This window comes from Pristis pectinata, chromosome 19 (genome assembly GCF_009764475.1).
Source record: "Pristis pectinata isolate sPriPec2 chromosome 19, sPriPec2.1.pri, whole genome shotgun sequence".
Classification (NCBI taxonomy): domain Eukaryota; kingdom Metazoa; phylum Chordata; class Chondrichthyes; order Rhinopristiformes; family Pristidae; genus Pristis; species Pristis pectinata.
Genome location: NC_067423.1, coordinates 6,821,174 through 6,842,058, shown reverse-complemented (window position 1 = coordinate 6,842,058; position 20,885 = coordinate 6,821,174). Strand labels below are relative to the sequence as shown.

Sequence of the window (20,885 nt, the reverse complement as noted above, 5' to 3'; positions counted from 1 at the left end):
CAACATCCTTGTAAAACTTCCAACAACATAAATCTACAGCAAGCTATGGTGAGGAAAGGAGGGTTATGCCTAAATTCGCAATAACCTTATTAAAGCAGAATATATTGCACACAACCGTCATCTAAAAGCTTAGTTATAGCAGTTGAGGAAGCTGGGACTGAGAACAGATTCTTCTAAAATGCTGCGAACATTTCTAGCCAATGGTTATGGTCTTTTCAGTGGTCAGAAGTAGTTCATTTTGAACTGAGGGAGTCCAGCTGAGATGAGTCACCTATCAGGAAACCAACATTATTTACTGTGCTGTCAGAGGGTAGAGTGAGCCTAAAAGAATCTAATCCTGCTCTTTTAAATTCAAGCCAGGCATTCTTCTCCCTAAACACACTGGAGCCAGGAGGAAATGAAAAGCGATCCTTCCTGAGTTCATGTGGCACTAGAGGTTCCTGCATGTCTCACTCAATTGCCGGTTGGTCCTGAACTATTATTTCCTGTCAACTCTTTCTTAATAGCGTGTGACAGGGATAATTAGTGTTCTACAAAAGGAATGGAACGAGACCTGTAGAATTCTTAACTAACTCAAAAATGTCTGTGCCTGTGACCCTCACTCACTAAATGTAGGCAGTTTTACTTAAAAGGAATGCTACCAGCGACAGGCAGACAGGCCATACTCTATAGTGGACTCCTGCCGACTGTAGAGTACAGTACCCTTCCTGGTCCCAGCAGCATGGGATCCCCACACTGTCATGCAGCTCTACGCGTTAATGTTGGGTCTCCCAGTATCTGCAAAATATCCAAAGGAAGATTCCAGTTGCCGGGTCTCCGGACTCGAATGAATCTTGGTTTAGAATAAGAGCAGCAAAGAAAGCCAAACAGTAGACAGCGCTGCTCAGAGGTCAGAGGTCTCTGTTTGAGAGCCACTTCCCCAGGACCCCCAGGAGTTCTCCCCTTAAACTCAAGACCTCCCATGTAAACAAGGTGAACTTTCCACTTTTAAAAGTGAATTAAGTCACTGCGATTACTCCTAATTAAGTGCAATTAAAACCTCAGCATAGCATATTGTTTTATTAACATTTACACCATTCAGCATTTCTCTTGATAGGATAATTACTATAAGACTGGATGCTAATGGAGAATTATCTTTTTTGTAATATTGGGGATGGACATAGCGTAAGATAGAATATTAATAACAGTACGCACCATTAATAGATAATTTTAATTTGATTGAGTCAAATATTTAATATTCAGTGATATCAAATAAGTCTACAGTGTAACCAGCAAACGTTGAACTTAATGCTTCTCCTCTCAAGCCAATAATTCGTACTATTCCACAAAATATGCCTGAAGTGAAATTAATTTAGTTTTCAGAGAAGTTGTTTATATTGCGCCCAATCCAGACATTTCAACTGAATTTTATTGGATTTTTTCTGATTCAGAGTCTCAATTTGACCTTGGATATTATCGAAATCGAGGGGTATGGGGAAAGTGAACCCAAGGTACAAACACAGCCATAATCTTATTGGATGGCAGATCAGACACACGGGGCTAAACATCCTATTCTTGCTTCTATTTCTTATGTTTCTTACACCACTGTGCTTTAATAACAATAGCTCAGAAATATAACCAAATGTGAGCCAAGAGTGCCACCTTCAGGACGTGAAGCAATCTGCAGTACCTTATAAATAAATAACTGTCGTATTTAGAAATTAAATTAGTTTACATAAGAAAATATCAAAATGAATATAGAATTTACACATCTAAGTCCATAATAGCAAATTATCCCAGAGCTGAATGAACATTAGAAAACAATTTTGTGAACATGGAAAAACTAATATTTACCAATTTACCAACTAACCTGTCTTCTACTAAGTCTCTCACAGCATGGTATCTTGCTAGGTTTTTGTAGTAAGGTGGTAGAAAGAAACATACTATTGTCACGCCACATAGATAAATTGTTAGCTGATTGCCAAAGAGCACTGCCTATGCAGGTGTCCTGAAATATAGGTTTAAAAACAATTAGCCTAACCAAAATAGATTGCAACAGAAGTTATCATGTCCACTTGCGATCAGAGGACACATTCCATAAAATCAGGTAAATGGTTTTTTTTTGCACTGTTTAATTTCATAGGAACATTAGTCACAAAGTTAATCACTAAAGCCAAATTCTGAACAAGTTTATTAATTCCTTCTCACACTTGACTTACCTAAGTGGAGTCCCATTTCTCTACAAAGGGTGCTGGACAACTTTACGATCTGCTTTATTTCCTGCTTGCTAACAAGGGTCAGCATCTGAAATCCTGACATTCTGAAATTTACTCTTCATTTTACCTGTCTCGTCTCATTTTTATTTAAATCCATCCTCTCAGCAGAAAAAACTTTTTTTTAAAAAAAGAGACAGACTCAAAATTCTTTTAAGTATTCAACATAATGAAGATGCAAAACGCAGGGAAGTAGATTAGAGTACTGTATTGAAAGTGGAGGGTCCATAACACTGCTGGGCATGGTTAGAATTCAACAAGTGTGGGGTGAGACTCGAGATGAAAAGGAACGATTGTCCCAGGGTGGTGGTGATCCAAAACAAATTCCCAAAATAAAGCAGTTAATGTCGGTATCAATCAATTATTTCAAAACAAAATCAGACGTTGGAAATCTGAAATAGAACAGAAATTGCTGAATCAGAAAAAACAGAAGGACCTTTCAGCAGAAGAGATTTTTGATGAAAGGTCAACCACTGAAAACATTAATTTTACTCCTCTCTCTACAGGTGCTGCCTGACCTGCTCAGTATCCCAAGCATTCTTTGTTTTTGCTTCAAGAAATGAACTGGGCAATAATATATTTAGAAATGAGGTTGAAAAGTTGTGAGAGAAACAATTCCAACACTGTTTGTCTGCAACACCAAACACATATTATCCACTTAAAGCCAACAACTAGGGTTGAATCGTAATTGGAGCAAAGAAAAACATTCCAAACAAATACAGAGAATGCTTGAAACACTTACAGGTCAAGTGGTATCTTCAGTCAGGAGAGAACCAAAGTTGACATTTCTGTTCAAGGACCCTTCCTCAGAACTGGGAAGGTGAGCAAATAAATATGTTAAAGCTACAGAGAGGGGAATGGCAGACAGAACAGAGAGAATGTCTGTGATAGAGTGCAGACCAAAACTGAAGGTAACATTTACTTTAAACACCAGCAATTTGAAATAAAAGAGAAAAAATGAAGCAAACTAAAATAGGGGCAGGTGACTAAAAGCTCAGACTTAACCTTGTGAACCAAATTGAGTTATTCTAATAAAAGGTCACCCAATCTATGCTCGGTTTCTCCAAGGTAGAAGACACCGCATTGGGAGCATTGTAGCAATACACTAAACTTGGAAGAAGTGCATGTGAACTGCTGCTTCAGCAGGAAGTATTTGGGTCCCTGCAAGTGGGAAGGGAAGAGGTAAAATGCAGGTGTTGCATCTTCTGCCATTGCATGGGGCGATGTCGTGAGAAGGGGGGGTGGTTGACAGAGATGGAAGAGTGAACCGTGCAGAGGGAAAAATCTCTTCAGAGTGCTGAAAGGGGACGAGAAGAGGAAGAGAAGATGGAAGTGGCAGACATTTTGGAGATGAGTCTGTGAATGTGGAGGCTGGTGTAGGAATGGATAAGTATCTAGATGCTCCGTTAATTAAGGGGTTCAAGGAAAATTTTCCCTTCTGTATTTATTAATTCATGATGGGAGCAAATAGCATGTGATCTAGTAAATCTCTGGAAATTACATGCAACTTATCACTATATTACATTCAGCCAATTAGATTTACAGGAGCCTGTAGACCCACACCTCAGGGTTCAACAGCTTCTTCCCCGCTGCTATCAGGTTCTTGAACTGACCTGAAAAACCCTAACACTACCTCAGATTATATTTCTTTTCTCTCCCTCAATCTTGCACTAATGCTGTTGTGTTTATTTTGTTATTTATTTTTGCACACAAGTTGTGTATAATTTTTGTTAATTTGAGCTTGCATTAACTTGTTTGTCCTCGTTTTGTAACATACTGTGCTGCTACTAAAAAATGTTAATTTTCATGGCATCTATACCCTGTGTATGTATGCCTGTGACAACAATAAACTTGGAACTTGGAACTTAGATTTTCTTCTTCCATTGCTGTCCACACATACCTATCACCCTTTGCTTTGCCCAAACGCATTGGCTCTCCATTATCCATCAACTAAATGTCAAGGTATAGGTCTCCCTCTTAAACCCTTGCTTATTCCATTTTACACAGGAATATAAAGAATGAGTAGATGGACTAACCAGTCACCAGCACTGCAAGATTCCAGAGGATTCTTCTTCCTGATATATGTTACAGATAAAACTGTTGCTCATCTCCTCTCCTCTGCTGCTAATCATTATCCCCAATGTCACCTCATGGATGCCCCTTCCAAAAATCACTTTACTTGCTTTATTTCAGAAGCCTCTAAAAAAAAATCAATTTTCTGAAAGCCCATGCTTTAATTCTTCCAACCTTAATTTTCATTGTTCCTCCTTGGTAGATTCTTCAATTTCAAAAATGCTCCTGCAATTATATACAAATGTAACAATCTCTTCTTAATTTTATCTGGCAATGAGGGGCTAATGGAAAACTCATTCAAGTACATAAAAACCAAAGGTCACAGCCATCTGTAATGACAGTCATTCACACAATAACAGCATTACCGAATTATACTTCTGTAAATAGAACTTTGAGTGATGTAGGGATTGATGAAGATATGGTCAGTGCTTCTATGAACCTTCCTCTCTTCCTGCTGAGTTCCATAAGCTGCAAAAATAATGTGTTGATCTTGCTCCTCCCATCCCCAAGATAAATGCTGGTGTCCTCTATTTAATTCATTCCCTGCTAGCATGACAAAACTAGTTTACTCCTTACTCCCTCCAGCTCATACAATGTTCAGCCACGACTAAATTGTTCATCTTGTGCAAGTGACAAAGGATGAATTGTCATCCCCACAGTTACTAATGAACATGGCCCTCGAATTAACAATGCATTGTACTCTGATGAATGCAGCCACAGTATCCAGATGCAAGATCAGATTTTAGGTTAAATGCAAAAACACAATGATATTGGAACTTAAGACAACCCCATCGGCTGTCACTGTTAACTCTCACAGTACCATCTGCTGTGTTTAATGGCAGGAGGGTAGGTGACATTTCTGGCCTTTCTTCACCCTCACCATCTCGCATCCATTTAAATGGTCTCGAGAGTCTTTCCATCAAACGCACAGTTGTGGATTCATCTGGAAATCTGAGGATAGTCAGATTCTATAATTCAATTACATGACTGTGCTCGTCATTTTTGCTCAGTCAAAGAACATATTCCACAATATTCTTTTACCGCAAATCCTTCACCTTGCCAGAGCAGAGTACAATTTTGAAGACCATGGCCAGGCACAGCAATCTGAACTATATATTGCTCGGAGTCTTAAGCCTCTGAATTTTAACTGTTAGTTGAAAGCTGCATTGCAGGCAGTGGATTAACCTGTACATACGCCATCAGTTCCTACAGATATTTTAATAAAGTCAATCCTTATAGTAATTTGAAAAAATCAATACCATCACGACCCCCATATCCACACAACTACATAACTGTTGCAATTTGCCTCAACTAATTTCACTAAAAGTAATCTAATTGACCTTAACTTTGTTGCCTTGCCAAGATCCCTCAGGCTTCAACACACATTGTCAAGGCTCTGTGTTAGGCATGGTCATTGAGTTGATGCTACTGGGCAATCATATTCCAACAATGACCTCTGCCTTCAAAGTGGAGAAAAAAATTGGACAACTCCCAGTTAAACACGTTCTAATTAAAACAAGAGGAACTGCTATTAATGTACAAGGACCTGCTTTTTCTATAAGAGTATTGGCACCACCGTGGCCAATGACAATTTCCGAATAGGCTTGATAGATACAACAGCCCATTCCAATTTACTTAAAAATGATATTGGATATTAGTTCAGTAACGTACCTAACATTTCAGTTATCAACATTAGGCGACTAAAGTGTTCACTCACTTCACAGGGTAAAGCATAGGTAGCGGAATAGACACTGTTCTCTGCTGCAAAGACAGGGTCCCAAAAATTGTTGCCTGCCTGGTGTTAGGGTTAGGCACACCTCCTCTGGGCCGGAGAAGCACTTGGAGTGGGAGGGGGAGGATCCAATTGTCATGGTCCACATAGGTACTAACTAGCAAGGCAGTTCTACTGAGGGATTATGAGCTCAGGGCAAAACCGAAAAGCAGAACCACAAGGGTGATAACCTCGGGATTATTACCTGAGCCACGTGCAAACTGGCAAAGGGTAAATAGGATTAGGGAAATAAATGTGTGGCTCAAAGTGTGGTGCGGCAGAGATGGGTTCTGATTCATGGGGCACTGAATGGGGATGGAGAGAGGTGTTCTGTTGGGATGGGTTTCACCTGAACCTGCAAGGGGACACAGCTACAAAATAAGGAACCAGTGTCCTGGTGAATTTCATAAATAGGGTTGGAGACTTGATTTTTAAACTAAATGGGAAAGGGGAGGGCTCCTAGAACTGGGGTCCTTACTTTGCAGCTATGTCTTTTTGGAGTTTAGAAGAATGAGGGACGATTTTATTATACATGATCCTAAGGAGGCTTGACAAGGTAGATGTTGAGAGGTTTCCACTAGTGAGCCAGTCACAAACAAGGGGACAAGGCTATAAAATAAGGGGCTAGTCATTTACAACTGAGGTGTGTAGCAAGTTCTTCTCTCAGAGGTGGTGAGTATTCTCTGGAATTCTTTGCCCCGAGGGTGGTGGAAGCTAGATCATATATTTAAGGTGGAGATAGATAAATATTTGAAAGATCAGGGAATTGAGGGTTATGGGGAATCGGCACAGAAGTATTTCAGGCCACAGGTTATTTGAATCCCTGAAGAAATTATTAAGCAAATGCTGTGCTGGGTTGCTGCAATAGATACAGTAACCCAACTAAAAGCATAATCATCCTATTCTGATCATACACCAGGATAGTTTGATTCATTAATTAAAAAACATTCACTTTCCACATACAAATAAGTGTCTCACTCCTTCTGATATAAAAAAACAGATTTTGCTTAACCTTCACGTTATCTCCCTTTAATAACAAAAAAAATCAAAGGTTGCCTAAAAGTTTGTTAAAGGGATTAAGCCTGAACTCCTGGTCAGTCTTCTGTAAAACCGTCTGATTATACATCTGCAATAAATAATTTGCAATTTAATTATCAATCGTCCCTGCTCCAGGCTCTGAAAATACCAGTAGTAACAGCAACTTAAGTTCCTTCAAAGCTGCCTTTTGCCTGGCTGAAAAGCAATTTATGCTGAAGAATGGCCCAGAATTTCCACAAAAATCATGTCAGTTGTATCTGACAACAGATCCCGATTATGCTCTTGACTTGCCTCCTCGCCAGTCCAGTGGTGAAACCAGACCTCCTGCAATTTTCCAGCAATTACGCAGGAAAATCTTCTCACTGTACCTTTGCATCCATTGGAAAAGACTGAATTTGAGGGAGAGAGATGGGTTGCAGGTGTCTTACATTTTTCTTTTGATTCATTTGTACTTATTTTCTAAAGATTATAAAACTGATATTTTAATGCTATGATTTTTACTGGTTAATAAATGTTTGTGATATTAACAACCAGATGTGAAAGGCCATTTGTGGATGACACTTGTTCATGGTCTCGATACAAAAGGATTTGCCATCACTGATCAGGTCAGAGATAGTTTTATTGGGGAGATTTGCAATGGGGAGTCTGCCCAAAGTTAAGAGAGGATTCAACAAGAAATTGGCTGACAATTGAAGGCAGTGAGTTGTTCCAAGGAAATTGGGGCTAAGTTTTTTTGAAAAAGGTCGTTCGATATGTGTGGTTTGCTCACCACAGCCGAGACCCTTTGCTGGTATCATTAAATTACTTTGAGTGCCTAACACAGGAAATGACACCTTACAGACTGCACACCAGAAGAGAATAATAGGTATACTTGGCAGTGGTAATTCAATTGTGGAGATCAAATGAGTTAAACAAGTAGGACTTTAAGAGTTTTAGCTGATCACAAATTGTTAAAACAGCTTTTACCACACTGGTAAAATTGGGGATTCATTTGCTATTTCTGGCAAGTAGGGATTATAGGTGCTCTCCGCATCCATGTTGCACGTTGACAACATGCAATTCAACCAGTCCTGTGTTGAAAATAAAAAAAACTGCAAATGCTGGAAATCTGAACTCAAATCAGAAAATGCTGGAAGCACTCAGCGGGTCAGGCAGCATTTGTGGAAAGAGAAACAGTGAGCGCCTCAAGTTTGAGACCCTTTATCAGAATTGGAGAGAGGAAATGTTAGTTTTCAGTAGCAGAGATGATGGGGGAAGAATAGGTAGAACAAATGAAATATTTCTGACAGGGCAAGATCAAAAGAGTTAATATAGCAGTCAGAACCAGATTATGCTCTTTAGTCTGTGTAATGTGTTGTTGATAGCAAGGTTGTGAGACATGCCCAGCAGACCAGACTTAACCAGTTGCACAAGAAAAAGCCAAAATGATGACAGGGAGAAGGGGCCAGTTCTAATTGTTATGGGTCAGGTTGCTATTTGGTGAATGTCCCTTTAAGGCACCTGGACAATAGAGTAGTAGTGTGTGTGCGTGGTGTCATCAAGACAGCAAGAAGATACAACGTGCTGGCTGTTTTGCTCAGTGAGTCAAAGTGAGGAGGAGAGGGAGAGGGAGACTGATTGCTGGTCTCTGTATTGATGGATGAAGAACAATAGCTGTGTCTGTCACTACAATCCCATGTATGGATTTTTGGAGCAAACAAGTGGAGTCCACTTTGTCGTTAACCTGTACAGGGAAACAGGTATTTCTGTGGGCCGCCACGTATCGAATGCTTTTCGGGGTGGCAGATACTTTGGAACAAAGTGATTGAGGTGTCATATGGGTTCCATCGTGGAACATGCGGATTTCGTAATTTCTCTCTATATTCTCTCTACGTTTTGTTTTCAGTCAACAGTGGTTTTGCAAAAGTCTTTGCTCACGTTTCATCTGATGACTTGCTGAACTGAACTTTGAGAACTGTTCCTAGACTTGGGGTTTGGGAATTTGCCACACATATTTTGAGTTTAGTTTTGGGGGTTATGTTTGATATCTGACGTTTTTACTTTTCTTATTATTACAAGTAGCTATTAACAAAATAGTTTTTAACACTTGTACATGACTCGGTGTGTTTCTATTGTTGCTGGTACGTAACATAATACAGACAGAAAGGGTTACCCAAAGTTGGAGAATTCAATATCAAGTCTGGAAGACTGCAAGTGCGCCCAACAGAAGATAAGACGTTGTCTGTCTCCTCACTGAGGAATCCAATTCCCTCACTTATCTATTCTCACCAAGTTCCCATTGATTATCCCCAGATCCTACCACTCACATTAGGGCCAATTTACTTACCAACCTGCATGTCCTTGGAATGTGGGAGGAAGCTGGTGCCCCCAGAGGAAACCCGTGCACTCACAGGTAGAACGTGCAACCTTCAACACAGGCAGATCAAGACTGCCTGTGTTGTTGCTAAAAGCTGTGAAGCAGCAGCTCCACGACTTGCACCACCACAAACACTGTGCAAATTGTCTATCGTGTGTCCTACATTGTAACATAATGACATTTTTAACAAACTTCAGTGCCAGTAAATCAAAGAACTAGGGGAACTTTTGAAATTGCAGAAGATACAACATAAAGTCTGTAAATACAACATAAAGTCTGTAATTATTAAATGAATCCCAAATCAGTTTATCATAATTTTTTTTTTGAATTCATTTAACAATTTATGCACAAAATAATGTGATCATTGAATTAAGTTTTTATGCGTCTCCAGATACTCCACTTAAATGGTTCACACAAACAAAGCTTGGATCCAGCTAGTCCGTAAAATGCACGCCAGAATATTTTTTTTTAAAAAGTCTTGCGGTTGAACTGAAAATGAGTTAGTGGAATTGCTCAATGAATCCTCTCAGTTATCCAGCTAAGGGAAGGCAACATGCAGAGGAAAGAATTGAAAGAGACTTACTTTGGCTTCTGGCAGCAATTCCCAACTGATGGGTCAAATTTTACAGAAACAGAATAAACACACCGTCGAGCTTCTCCACGGGAAAATGTGCAACAAAGAGAGGCCAAATTTAGGTAAAATTGCAAAAAAAACAGTATGGCAATTTTACATAAAGCTGTCAAAGCAAATAGGGTTATATTAATAAATGTTAACAACCTTCATAAAGTTTACAAGAAATTGCCTGTCACTGACGTTGTCAACCAGAGCACTGCTGACTAACATCAATCTGGTTATCATAAGGAGGCTTTGAATAGCAAATTTTAAAATATGTAATTACCTTTCAATATAAAGACCAAGCTTACACACAGTTTATTCACTATCTGCAATTTTACAGCAAGTTTTCATGTCCATCAGAAAACTTCAAGCAGTTCATGTACAGGAGGCACAGGAGTTTACTGGACATACTGCATTAAATCTAAAGGTCACGAGTTCAAATCCCATTATGACAAACTGTGGCATTAAATTCAATAAATCAGGTGATTAGTACCATGGCACCCCCAAGAAAAATGGCCATGAAAGCTGTCAGAGTGTTGTAAAAACACAGCTGGTTCACTAATATCCTTTTGAGATGAGAAACTGCCACTCATTCATACCTAACTAGTCTATAAACGAATCCAGTCCCACACTACAAATTGACTCTTAATCCCTTCAAGGATTGACAATAAATCCTCCCTTGTCAGTGTTGCCATATCCCAAGAGTAAATAAAATAAAATACAAAAATGAATTACTTTGAAGTACATCACTGTTATTACGGCAGGCAGGTCAACCAACGTGACACACAGTAAGAGCTATAGGATATTTAACATCCACCTGGTAAGACTGGTCTTCTGTTTAAAGTCTCATCTGAAGATTGGCACTTCTTTCAATGAGGTGCTTCCTCTGTATTATACTGCAGAATGAACCAAGACTGTGTACTCAAATTCTGGAATGTGTCCTAAAGCCACAATCTCCTGTGTCAAGAAGTAAGAGAGCTCCCAAATGATGCAAGTTAATATAACATTATCTGGAGAACTTACGTCAATCAACACGGAAGATGATTATATATTGGATAATTTGCAAGCTTAAAGGTATACTTTCCTTTTAAAAAAGGATGTATAAAATTCTAGGCTTACGTATTTTTTTAAAAAGCACCAGATGGATATTTTTTTGCAACATACCACATACTTGCATCGACCAATGCTTTGAGGAGTACCCTAACTTAGGATCTTTTCCAATGTGAAGAGATTCCCAAACACAATGTAAAAAAAGCAAACCATTGAAACATCTTTGGATGTTTTTAGTCACAAAAGATTCCATGGATAACCCTCATTCCTTAAGTCTGATCTAATTTTTTTTAAACAGAATTTTAAGCTTTGAGGCTTCAGTTAATTAGATAAGCTAAGATATTTTCATTAGTCACATGTACATCAAAACACGCAGTGAAATGCATCTTTTGCGTGGAGTGTCCTGGGGGCAGCCCGCAAGTGTCGCCATGTTTCCGGCCCACAACTTCCTAACATAAAACTCCTTACAGACAGCGGCCGGATTTGAACCTGGGTCACTGGCGCTGTTAAAGCGTTATGCTAACCGCTACACTACCGTGCCTGCCCTAATTACTGGAGGGATGTTGTATTGTCAGAGAAGTCATCAAATGACATTACATTGAAGCTGCATCTGACCATACCAATTGTTTAGGTCTGAAATGTCAAAGTATTGCCTTGTTTCTGGTCAAAATACTGATGGCCCCTGTGTGATGGGATGGGTGTTCCTAGAAAACAGTTCGTATTGCAATTTTCCATAACGCAAAGCCGCAACATCTGTGCATACATCAAGAAATTTTTTTTCTTCACATAAATTCCGTGAGAGAGACTTCCATATCTCAGATTTTTGGGTAGTGATTTATAAGTTCTGTAAGGGCGAATTTCTGTTACCCAAATGTTATCCATTTGGGTAACGTGGGGGTCACCCATACTTCTCTGAAACTCTATCAAAAATAAGTTAACTGGCTATACAGCTTATTTATTGTTTATGGTGCCTTGTGTGAAAGTTAATTGCCATGGCTGCCTCAACAAAACAATAGCAATTACACTTCATAAGTTATTCATTTGTTGCACATTTTGAGAATGTAATGTGGAACTCTATAAATGATAGTTCTTTCAGTTTTACACTGGTTTCAAATGTAAAAGCCTTTAGGAGGGATGCAGTTTTAAGCAAATAAAGGTGAAACAAAATCTCTGGTGGTGCAGGTTCACGTATAGTTATTTGTTCCTCCCCTTGCAGTCAAAATATGTCATGTTGGTTTTAAAAAAAGGTCCATAGTGCCTTAATGATGTCCAGCTACACTGCACCTTCAGACTCCTCTCCATTCTCTGAGAACACCAAATCTACAACCCATCAAGTTATTTGTCTTCCACTGTCCCAACTCTTGATTATCCCTCAATTTAATTGCTCCAATATTGGCAGCTGTGCCTTCAGATGCTGAGGCCCTGGGCTTTGGAATCCCTTCCCTTAAACTCCCTGCCTTTGTACTTCTCTTTTTACCCTTAAGGCAAATGCTTCTCTCATCATCTTTGGTCATCTGTCCTCATATCTGCTTGTGTGAATTGTGCTTGCTAACACTCCTGCAAAATGTTATTAGTCAGCTTGCTATGTTAAAGAAATTACAGAAATGGTAGCTATTTTTAATTGCTTAGTATTTCAAGTATTTCTCTTAACCAGTGAAGTTTGATGTGATACAGGCCTCACCTTCTTGTGATGAGATGAGAGGTGGCATATATTCTGGAATATACTCCTTCTCTTCACAAAGACTCTTGGCTCCAGGCTGAGGGAACTGAAGCACATTGTTTTTGCTGACAGGAAATGCTGGGATTTGATGTGCAAACCCTATGGGCTCAAGGTTGTGAATATAGTCTTCGAGTTCTGAAAGGCTGATTCCCATTAGTTTAAAGGCCTGACTTAGATCATCCAAAACAGGATCCGTGCGACCATCTGACAAAGGAAAAGGAAAGGTTAATGGCTAAGTGCAGCATTCTCAATAAGAAACAAAGCAGTTTTAAAGTACAATATTCATATAACTTTGACAACTTCAATCAGCCCTACGTGCCAGGTTGTTTATGCTATAGGGAACATCAGCTCAAGCTTCTGCCAATGACTATGGCTGCAAATGCATATTCTCTCTCACTCTGAGCAGCAGTATACCGTTAATATGTGCTATTTCCCTCTCAGGTTTTGTCATTTTCCAATATAACATTTCTGCCAGTCACAGGCGACTGGTCATTGTTTACCTTCAACACTCAATGAAATGCATCTTGTAGCATTTTAATAACAGAAGGTTTAAATAAACTTATCAGCAGCAGAATTTAATACAGAGAGCACATAATTTGAAGTATTATAACATTTCAATTACTAAATAATCTCATGGCACATCATAGAAGAAAGGTACTTATATAAAGTTACATATATTTTAAGTTGTATGAACATATTTTTTATAAATTGGGAGCAGGAATATGCCATTTGGCCCCTTAAGCCTAACTGATCTGTTTATAACCCTAACTCTGCATTCCCACTAATGTGATAAACTTCTATCCCCTGGCTTATTGAGAAGCTATCTATTTCTTCTTTAAAAATATTCAAAGATTCTGCTTCCACTATCCTTTGAGTAAGAGAGTTCCAAAACTCTCAGTCTTTTCTGTCTTGTGTAATAATTCATTATTTTAAAGCAGTGACCCGTAGTGTTAGATTCTCTGAGAGAAACATTCTCTTCAGATCCACACTGTTGAGATATTTTATAATTTTATATTTTTGTCAAGTCACTTTTCACTCTTTAAACTCCTAGCCTGTCCAAATTTTCCTCATAAAACATCCTACCCATTCCAGGTATTATTCTCACCAGTGCCCCCTCTATGATTGAAGCATAAATTCCCAATTTTCTATTCGATTTCTTCAGCAAGAAACAACAACGTTTTCTGAATTGCCTTCGTGAATCATCACTAGGACACCCTAATTCCTCCTGAATCTCAGAGCTCTGCAATCCCTCATCATTTAGATACATCTTTCTTTTCATTTTTCCTTTAAGAATGGACAATTTCACATTTTCCCACATTAGTCTCCACTTGCAGGTCTTTGCCCCTCAGAAAACCTATCTGTTAGGAAATTGTCAGACATGGGACATCTTTCAGGGGTTACAGAACAGGGGTAGCAGGCCTTAATACAAACGAGAGCCAAAAAACCTGTTGAAATGTAGAGTACAAATGGTAATCAGTTCTGATATTAAAAAGACAGCTATGTGAACAAACCATGTTGACTCTACTGAGAGGGTCTGCAGGAGAATGACTGCTTGTCCTAATGAACAAAGACCGTCCACATCTACCAGTGATTTAGGTCACAGTCACAACACTATGTCCCTTTGTAGCCCCCTTATGGCCTCTTCACAACTTCTTTGCCTAGATATCTGTGACATCTGCAAATGTAGCAACTGCACCTTCAGTGTCTTCAACCAAATCATTTACATAAATTCTGGACTCATTGATTCCTGTAGCACACCACACGTAACATCTTGTCAACCAGAAAAAGACACAGTTTCCTGGTTCACGTACTGTAGATATCAAGATTTTGGCTATTTTGATCTCTTTCATACTCTCAAACATAATAAAGTTTGAATTCTATTCCACATTTAATTCTATCCATGACAGCCTGTTCCCATCAACATCTCTACATTCAACTGACAGATGATGGGAACATGGACTGCCTTTTATTACATTTTAATTGATGATTAAATCATCCCTGTTCAGCAAACAAAAATGCCTAATACTGCATTTTGATTTAATCCAACAAGGCAGCACGATGTTTTATCCTGCATACACCAGCCCAAAATCTATGGTTTCAATTATAATATATTTTGAGATGGATTTTAGACAGTGTCTAGAGGGCACCAGGACCATCTAAACACGTGTATGTACTTAATTCTGATCCAACACCAAGGTACCCCTGAGACATTGCGCTTATGTCATTACGTAATCCATTTACATATCATAGATAAAAGCGCCACACTGCTTTCTCTCTTTGAAAATAGTGTGTGAACACTCCCATCCCTTCTCAGCCTCTGCCACCCCTCTCCACCCTTCACTCCCCCACCTGACTCCATCCGCCGCTCAATCCCTGGATCCACCTATCGCTTACCAGCTCTTGTCCCACCCCTCCCCCTCATTTCATCATCTGGACTGAAAGAGTAGAGGGGAGAAGAGTCCCGACCCGAAACGTTGACTATCCATTTCCCTCCACAGATGCTGCCTGAACCGCTGAGTTCTTCCAGAAGTTTGTTTTTTGCTCCAGATTCCAGCATCTGCAGTCTCCTGTTAACTGGCTTCATTTTCTTGGTTCATCCTGCTCAACTATGTACTTATCTCCAATGTTGTATCAGCTTCTTGAACTGGAAAATCTGCAAACGTTTGGCTTTGAGACCCTTCAACACTTGTTGATCCTATGTAGACATCAGCAATAGTTTCACTATTAAACACATCTGAAGATGCTAAACTGATGCTTTGATCATTTGATCAAAAATGGAAAATTGGTATTAATATATTATTGTCCCTTGTACCGAGGTACAGCAAAAAACTGGTCTTGCATACCATTCGTACAGATCAATTCATTACACAGTGCATTGAGGTAGTACAGAGTGCATTGAGGTAGTACAAGGTAAAAGCAGTAACAGAATACAGAGTAAAGTGTCACAGCTACAGGGAAGTGCATTGCAGGTAGACAATAAGGTGCAAGGTCAAACAAGGTAAATTGTGAGGTCAAGAGTTCATCTCATCGTATAAGGGGACCGTTCAATAGTCTTATCACCGTGGGGTAGAAGCTGTCCTTGAGCCTGGTGGTATGTGCCCTCAGGCTCCCGTATCTTCCGCCTGATGGGAGAGGAGAAGAGAGAATGACCCAGGTGGGTGGGGTCTTTGATTATGCTGGCTGCTTCACCAAGGCAGCGAGAGGTATAGAGTCCATGGAGGGGAGGCTGGTTTCCGTGATGCGCTGGGCTGCAATTCTAATCTTATTTCCAACACATGCTCAATTCCTTATTAACTGACAAAATCTGACTACTTCACTGAGGTTCCATTGTTGTGTTTCATATTTGCTTACTGGTCTGGAGACGCTTTAATTTAATTGAAACTACTTTTCTTTGCCTCCAGTTATTGCTTTGTGTCTCAATTGCCACCCTTTCACCCTTCCCTCTATGTTAGACTGTAAGACTCTCTTTGGACACTATGGACAACCCTCTCAGAATTTATTCACATACTTGCTTCAGGAGTGCATCTTTCTGAATCACTTTAGCAATTTCCGTGGCTGTAACAGGGAAATCTTTATCTACATTGTGTGTGAAAATCATACTTTCACTATTCATGCATTAATCTGGACAGAACATCCATAATTACATTTTGTCTTGATGAGCAATATTCAATTGTACAGAGATAGCAAAATTGCCCACTCTAGAAACTACTCACAAAGCGCAATCTAAGAAACTCTAAAGCTGCAATGCCTTGATAGTTTTCACTGTGACAATATAATCATTCACACTTTCTCCCGTCTTCTGATTATCTGTGTCAAATTTATAGCTCTCTGTTATCTCAAACGGCTGCAGGTTGAAGCACTCTTCCCATTTCTGAGCTACCTCTGCAAACGGCTATCTTCAACTTTCTGAAGAGCTACCATTAGTGAATACACAATATACTTTGGCGCCGATCTCTGTTAGTAAAATCCCTCACAATGCCTGTGCACTGTCTTCCACCTCAAGAATATTACTGGCCATGAAAAGCATCCCTGCCTTCTCCACAAAGGATGTAAACGATTCACACACCTTGTTATGCACCCCTGGATGCCCATGAAGACTGTTTATACTTAAACCCCCATTTTCTTTCTTTTCCCACCAAAAACATGTCAAAACACTCAAGCCTCTGTGTTTTCATTTTACATCCCATTATATTGCATACTGACACTGTCCATCTTGTTTTTATGTTTAATAATCTGTTGATACAGTTTTAGCATGTAAGCAGTCATTCTTAATAAAGATACTGCTACTTGTAGCTCTATGTTTTCTCCAGCTGACCTGTCAATACCTGTACAAATATACTCATTGGTATTATACTCAGCAGCTTTGAGGCTTACTGCTACTTTTACTTCCCAAACCTACAGAGAACCTTCAGAGTCCCTTGACGAGAGCTGGTGGCACTCCACAGAACTGAAGACTATCTTTGTCACTAACTGTAATATAATTTGGGGGAGGATTTTGGATAATGCTGAGAATGCTGATGTTCTATTCAATAGTCTGTCTGCCGATCAAGACCTTTGACATGACACAAAGTTCATGGTCTGCAGGGCAGCAGTGACTTGCATCAGGCACCTCAAAGCACTGGGTAGGTGTCTTTGCAATATCTTCCAAACCTGCTGGCAGGGTAAGCAAACCAATGTCAGCATCTCTCTCAGGCTAACATCCTAATTGGATCAGTCAGCCCACAGACATGTCGCTCACATGCTGAACACCAAACCGCCGAAGCAAACCAAGCTCTAACAAGGCAAGAGAGTACCATGTGGCTAGACAAAATAATTCAAGGATGCTCTCAAAGCCTCCTTATAAAAGCATTCCCTAGCAAAGCCCAAATACAAAACCACTCAAACCAACAAAGTAGTACTGAAGAGAGCATTAAAGACCTTATGTTCACTTGTAAGGAGCAGACGGAAACCCAGCATATAAGGTGGAAGGAGCACAGACACAACCTATCCATCCGGCCTGTCAACCACCTCAAATACCCATGGAACTGGGGTACAAGAAGTTATTCTTTATCCTGAAGGACTGCCAAATAATAGTTAGAAGCATATTTATTCTGGTCTAAGAGCAAGGTACACCAACATGCCAAAATACATGATGAAATCATTAAGTTCTATGATATGACACTTGCATATTATCCACAAATATACTTTTTTGCACAATTTACTTCTGTAGTTTATAGTAATTTTATGTCTTTGCACTGTACTGCTGCTGCAAAACAACAAATTTCATGTCATCTAAGCTAGTGATAATAAATCTGATTCTGATTCACATCAGTTATTTTTAACAGAGAAACTTGTCAGAAAAAAAAAACTTTTAACTCCAGGAGTTAGATAGAAAACCATTGCACTAGATTACACATTGCTATGGTATTTGATCACAGATAATAAAATGTGATAAATCCAGAATTTAATTTGGTTAAAATATTTGCTGGATAAATGGTGTTCCCCTTGCTTTTGCTGCCCTCGTCCTTCTAGCTAGTAGAGATGCTGTCTAAGGAGTCGTGGTGAGTTACTGCAGTGCATCCTGTAGATGGTACAAACTGCTGCTATTGTGTATCAGTGGTGGAGTGAGTGAATGGATGTGGATAGGGTGCCTATCAAGTAGGCTGCTGTGTCCTGTATGGTGTTGAGCTTCTTGAGTGTTGTTGAAGCTGCACTCATCCAGGCAAGTGGAGAGTGTTCCCTCACACTGCTGACAAATCTTGCAGGTGGTGGACAGACTTTGGGGAGTTAGGAGGTGAGTTACGCAGGATTCCTAGCCTCTGACCTGCCCTTATAGCCACATTGTTTATGAGGCTACTCCCGTTTCTGGTCAGTGGTAACCCCCAGGATGTTGATAGTGGGGGATTCAGTGATGGTAAAGCCATTAAATGTTAGGGGATGATAATGGGATTTCCTCTTGTTGTCTACAATACATTTCCATGTTAAAACACACTGTGTCTTAGTATCATTCTGGTTCTATGAATTACACATGTGCCATGGTTAGCTTTGCAGCAAGAAATGTTAACATTTTTTTTCTCAAGCATAAAATAATAATTGTTAGTCTACAGCAAACTGAATAGTTTTTCACTGTACCTTGGTACATGTGACAATAATAAACCAATTTACCAAAATTACTACTGTACAAATAGCGGCCGTCTCAGAGTTAGTTGCACCCCTCTAATTCATCAGGGCATTCTATTTTTTTGCCCTGTGAGTTTATCTAAGATTCTCTCTTGCTCTTTATATTGTTCAGCACCACACGTCAGTTTGTCACGTGAGATTTGTAGGTGATCTATTTTCCAGTACCAGCACACTTGACTCTCTGAAAAGTACTCAATTTCTCATTTGTACTTCCTTATGATATAGAACGAGGCCATTCAGTCCATCGAGTATACACTGACTCTCAGAGCAAGACCATCAATCCCAGTCCCCCACTTATTTCCCTGTAACCTTTTCTCTCTCATGTTCATCAACTCCCCGAGTCTTTGATCATCACCTAAACTTGGGGGCAATTTGGTGGCCAATTAATCTACCAACCAACTTGCCCTTGGGATCTGGGAAGAAAACAGATCACCTAAGGGAAACCTACACAAGCACAGGCATAATGTGCAAGCTCCATACGGATTGACCTTGACTTGCTGGAGCTGTGAGGCATCAACACTACCTGCTGCACTACTGTGCACCACATTTTTTTGTTTTACAATTTCTATTGCCTACATTTTACCAAGTACAACATCTCTTTACCACCCCTTGTCAAAAAGGCAAGAACAACTTATTCCCTGAAACAGAACACAATGCACAGCTGATGCTTTGTGAGACAATATTTTGTAGCTGCTGACATTGACTGAAAGCTCTTGATGGATTTTAAACAGCTGGTTTTCACTGTGCAGCCTCTTCCTAATGAAGCAAAGTTTTACAAATCCAAACTTTGTTAATAGCTTTACAATCATACAAGTACTCAAGGTACTTTGACCATTTTAAAACTTTCAGCTGTATTTCCAACTTCTAAATTTATGAAAAGTTTTGATAGTGCTGGCAATGATTAATTAGCTTCTACTTTTGCAAGGGCCACTTAGATTACTTTCACTAAAAAGTTCTCTGGCACTGTTAGCCAGACAGACCTGCAGCTGCTGGGTTTACCCCGTTTCTATTTTTTTCTGAACTCGGAGGAACGTTTGCAATCCAGTATTCTTCTGGCATCATTTCCTGCTCGAAGACTGTGAGATTGTGACCCGAGTCTCTGCGACTTCCAATCACACTTCCTGCAGTAATTTATGATGCACCCTTCTGGATTGGGAACTTTTGCTGCCAACCATTTCAATAAATTTCAATAGGAACTTTTCAGAACCTCTATTCTATTATATTTTTTGACTAACTTATTGTTGCTAAATATCACAAATCTAATTTATATAGTGCCTTCACATTGTTTTCAGGGCATTCATTAGAGATAACAAACTTTCTTGAACTGGTAGCCAGTTTTCATGTTTTGAATCATAGAGAGCTATAGCACAGGGAGAACTTGACGGACAGCACAAGGTCGGGATTGAACCCAGGTCTCTGGCACTGTGAAGTAGCGATAAGCTGCGCCACTGTGCCACTCTGAGTCTCACTGTTTGATCCTGAGCTTCGGGCTGCTCTCACTTTAATTGTACATCTTACTTCTTCTGCCTTTGTCTTTAATGTTCCACTGAAACTCAATGTAAGCTCAAAAAGCAGCATCTCCACCAGAGACACATTATAGCCTTCCAGACTCAACGATTTCAGATAGCCAGCAATTCCTGCCTTCATGTTTCACATTTCCAGCATTGTTTTTTTTTCCTAATGGTAATTTCAGATAATTATTCAACTTTTTCTTTTTATGCTCTTTTTCCTCTCAAAATTTTTTTCTGGTTATTCATTAATCCCTTCGTTATTCCCTTTCACCCTACGCTATCACCCCTTCTGACATTCAATCTCTGCTGATGGGAAATAAGAAATATACCAGAGGAAGA

At 39.6% G+C, this 20,885-nt stretch overlaps 1 protein-coding gene across 1 annotated transcript in view; it reads right to left on the bottom strand.

Annotated features, from left to right (window-relative positions):
* The window catches only part of taf3 (TAF3 RNA polymerase II, TATA box binding protein (TBP)-associated facto), a 157,521-nt gene extending 136,839 nt beyond the window's left edge, over positions 1–20,682 (bottom strand). Inside the window, exons 1-3 of the mRNA XM_052034131.1 lie at positions 20,505–20,682; positions 20,016–20,156; positions 12,838–13,080 (exon numbers count right to left, since the gene is read on the bottom strand). Coding sequence (XP_051890091.1) covers positions 12,838–13,080; positions 20,016–20,156; positions 20,505–20,682 — 562 coding nt within the window. The remainder of the gene's footprint in view (positions 1–12,837; positions 13,081–20,015; positions 20,157–20,504) is intronic.
* Between the last annotated feature and the right edge of the window lie 203 nt (positions 20,683–20,885).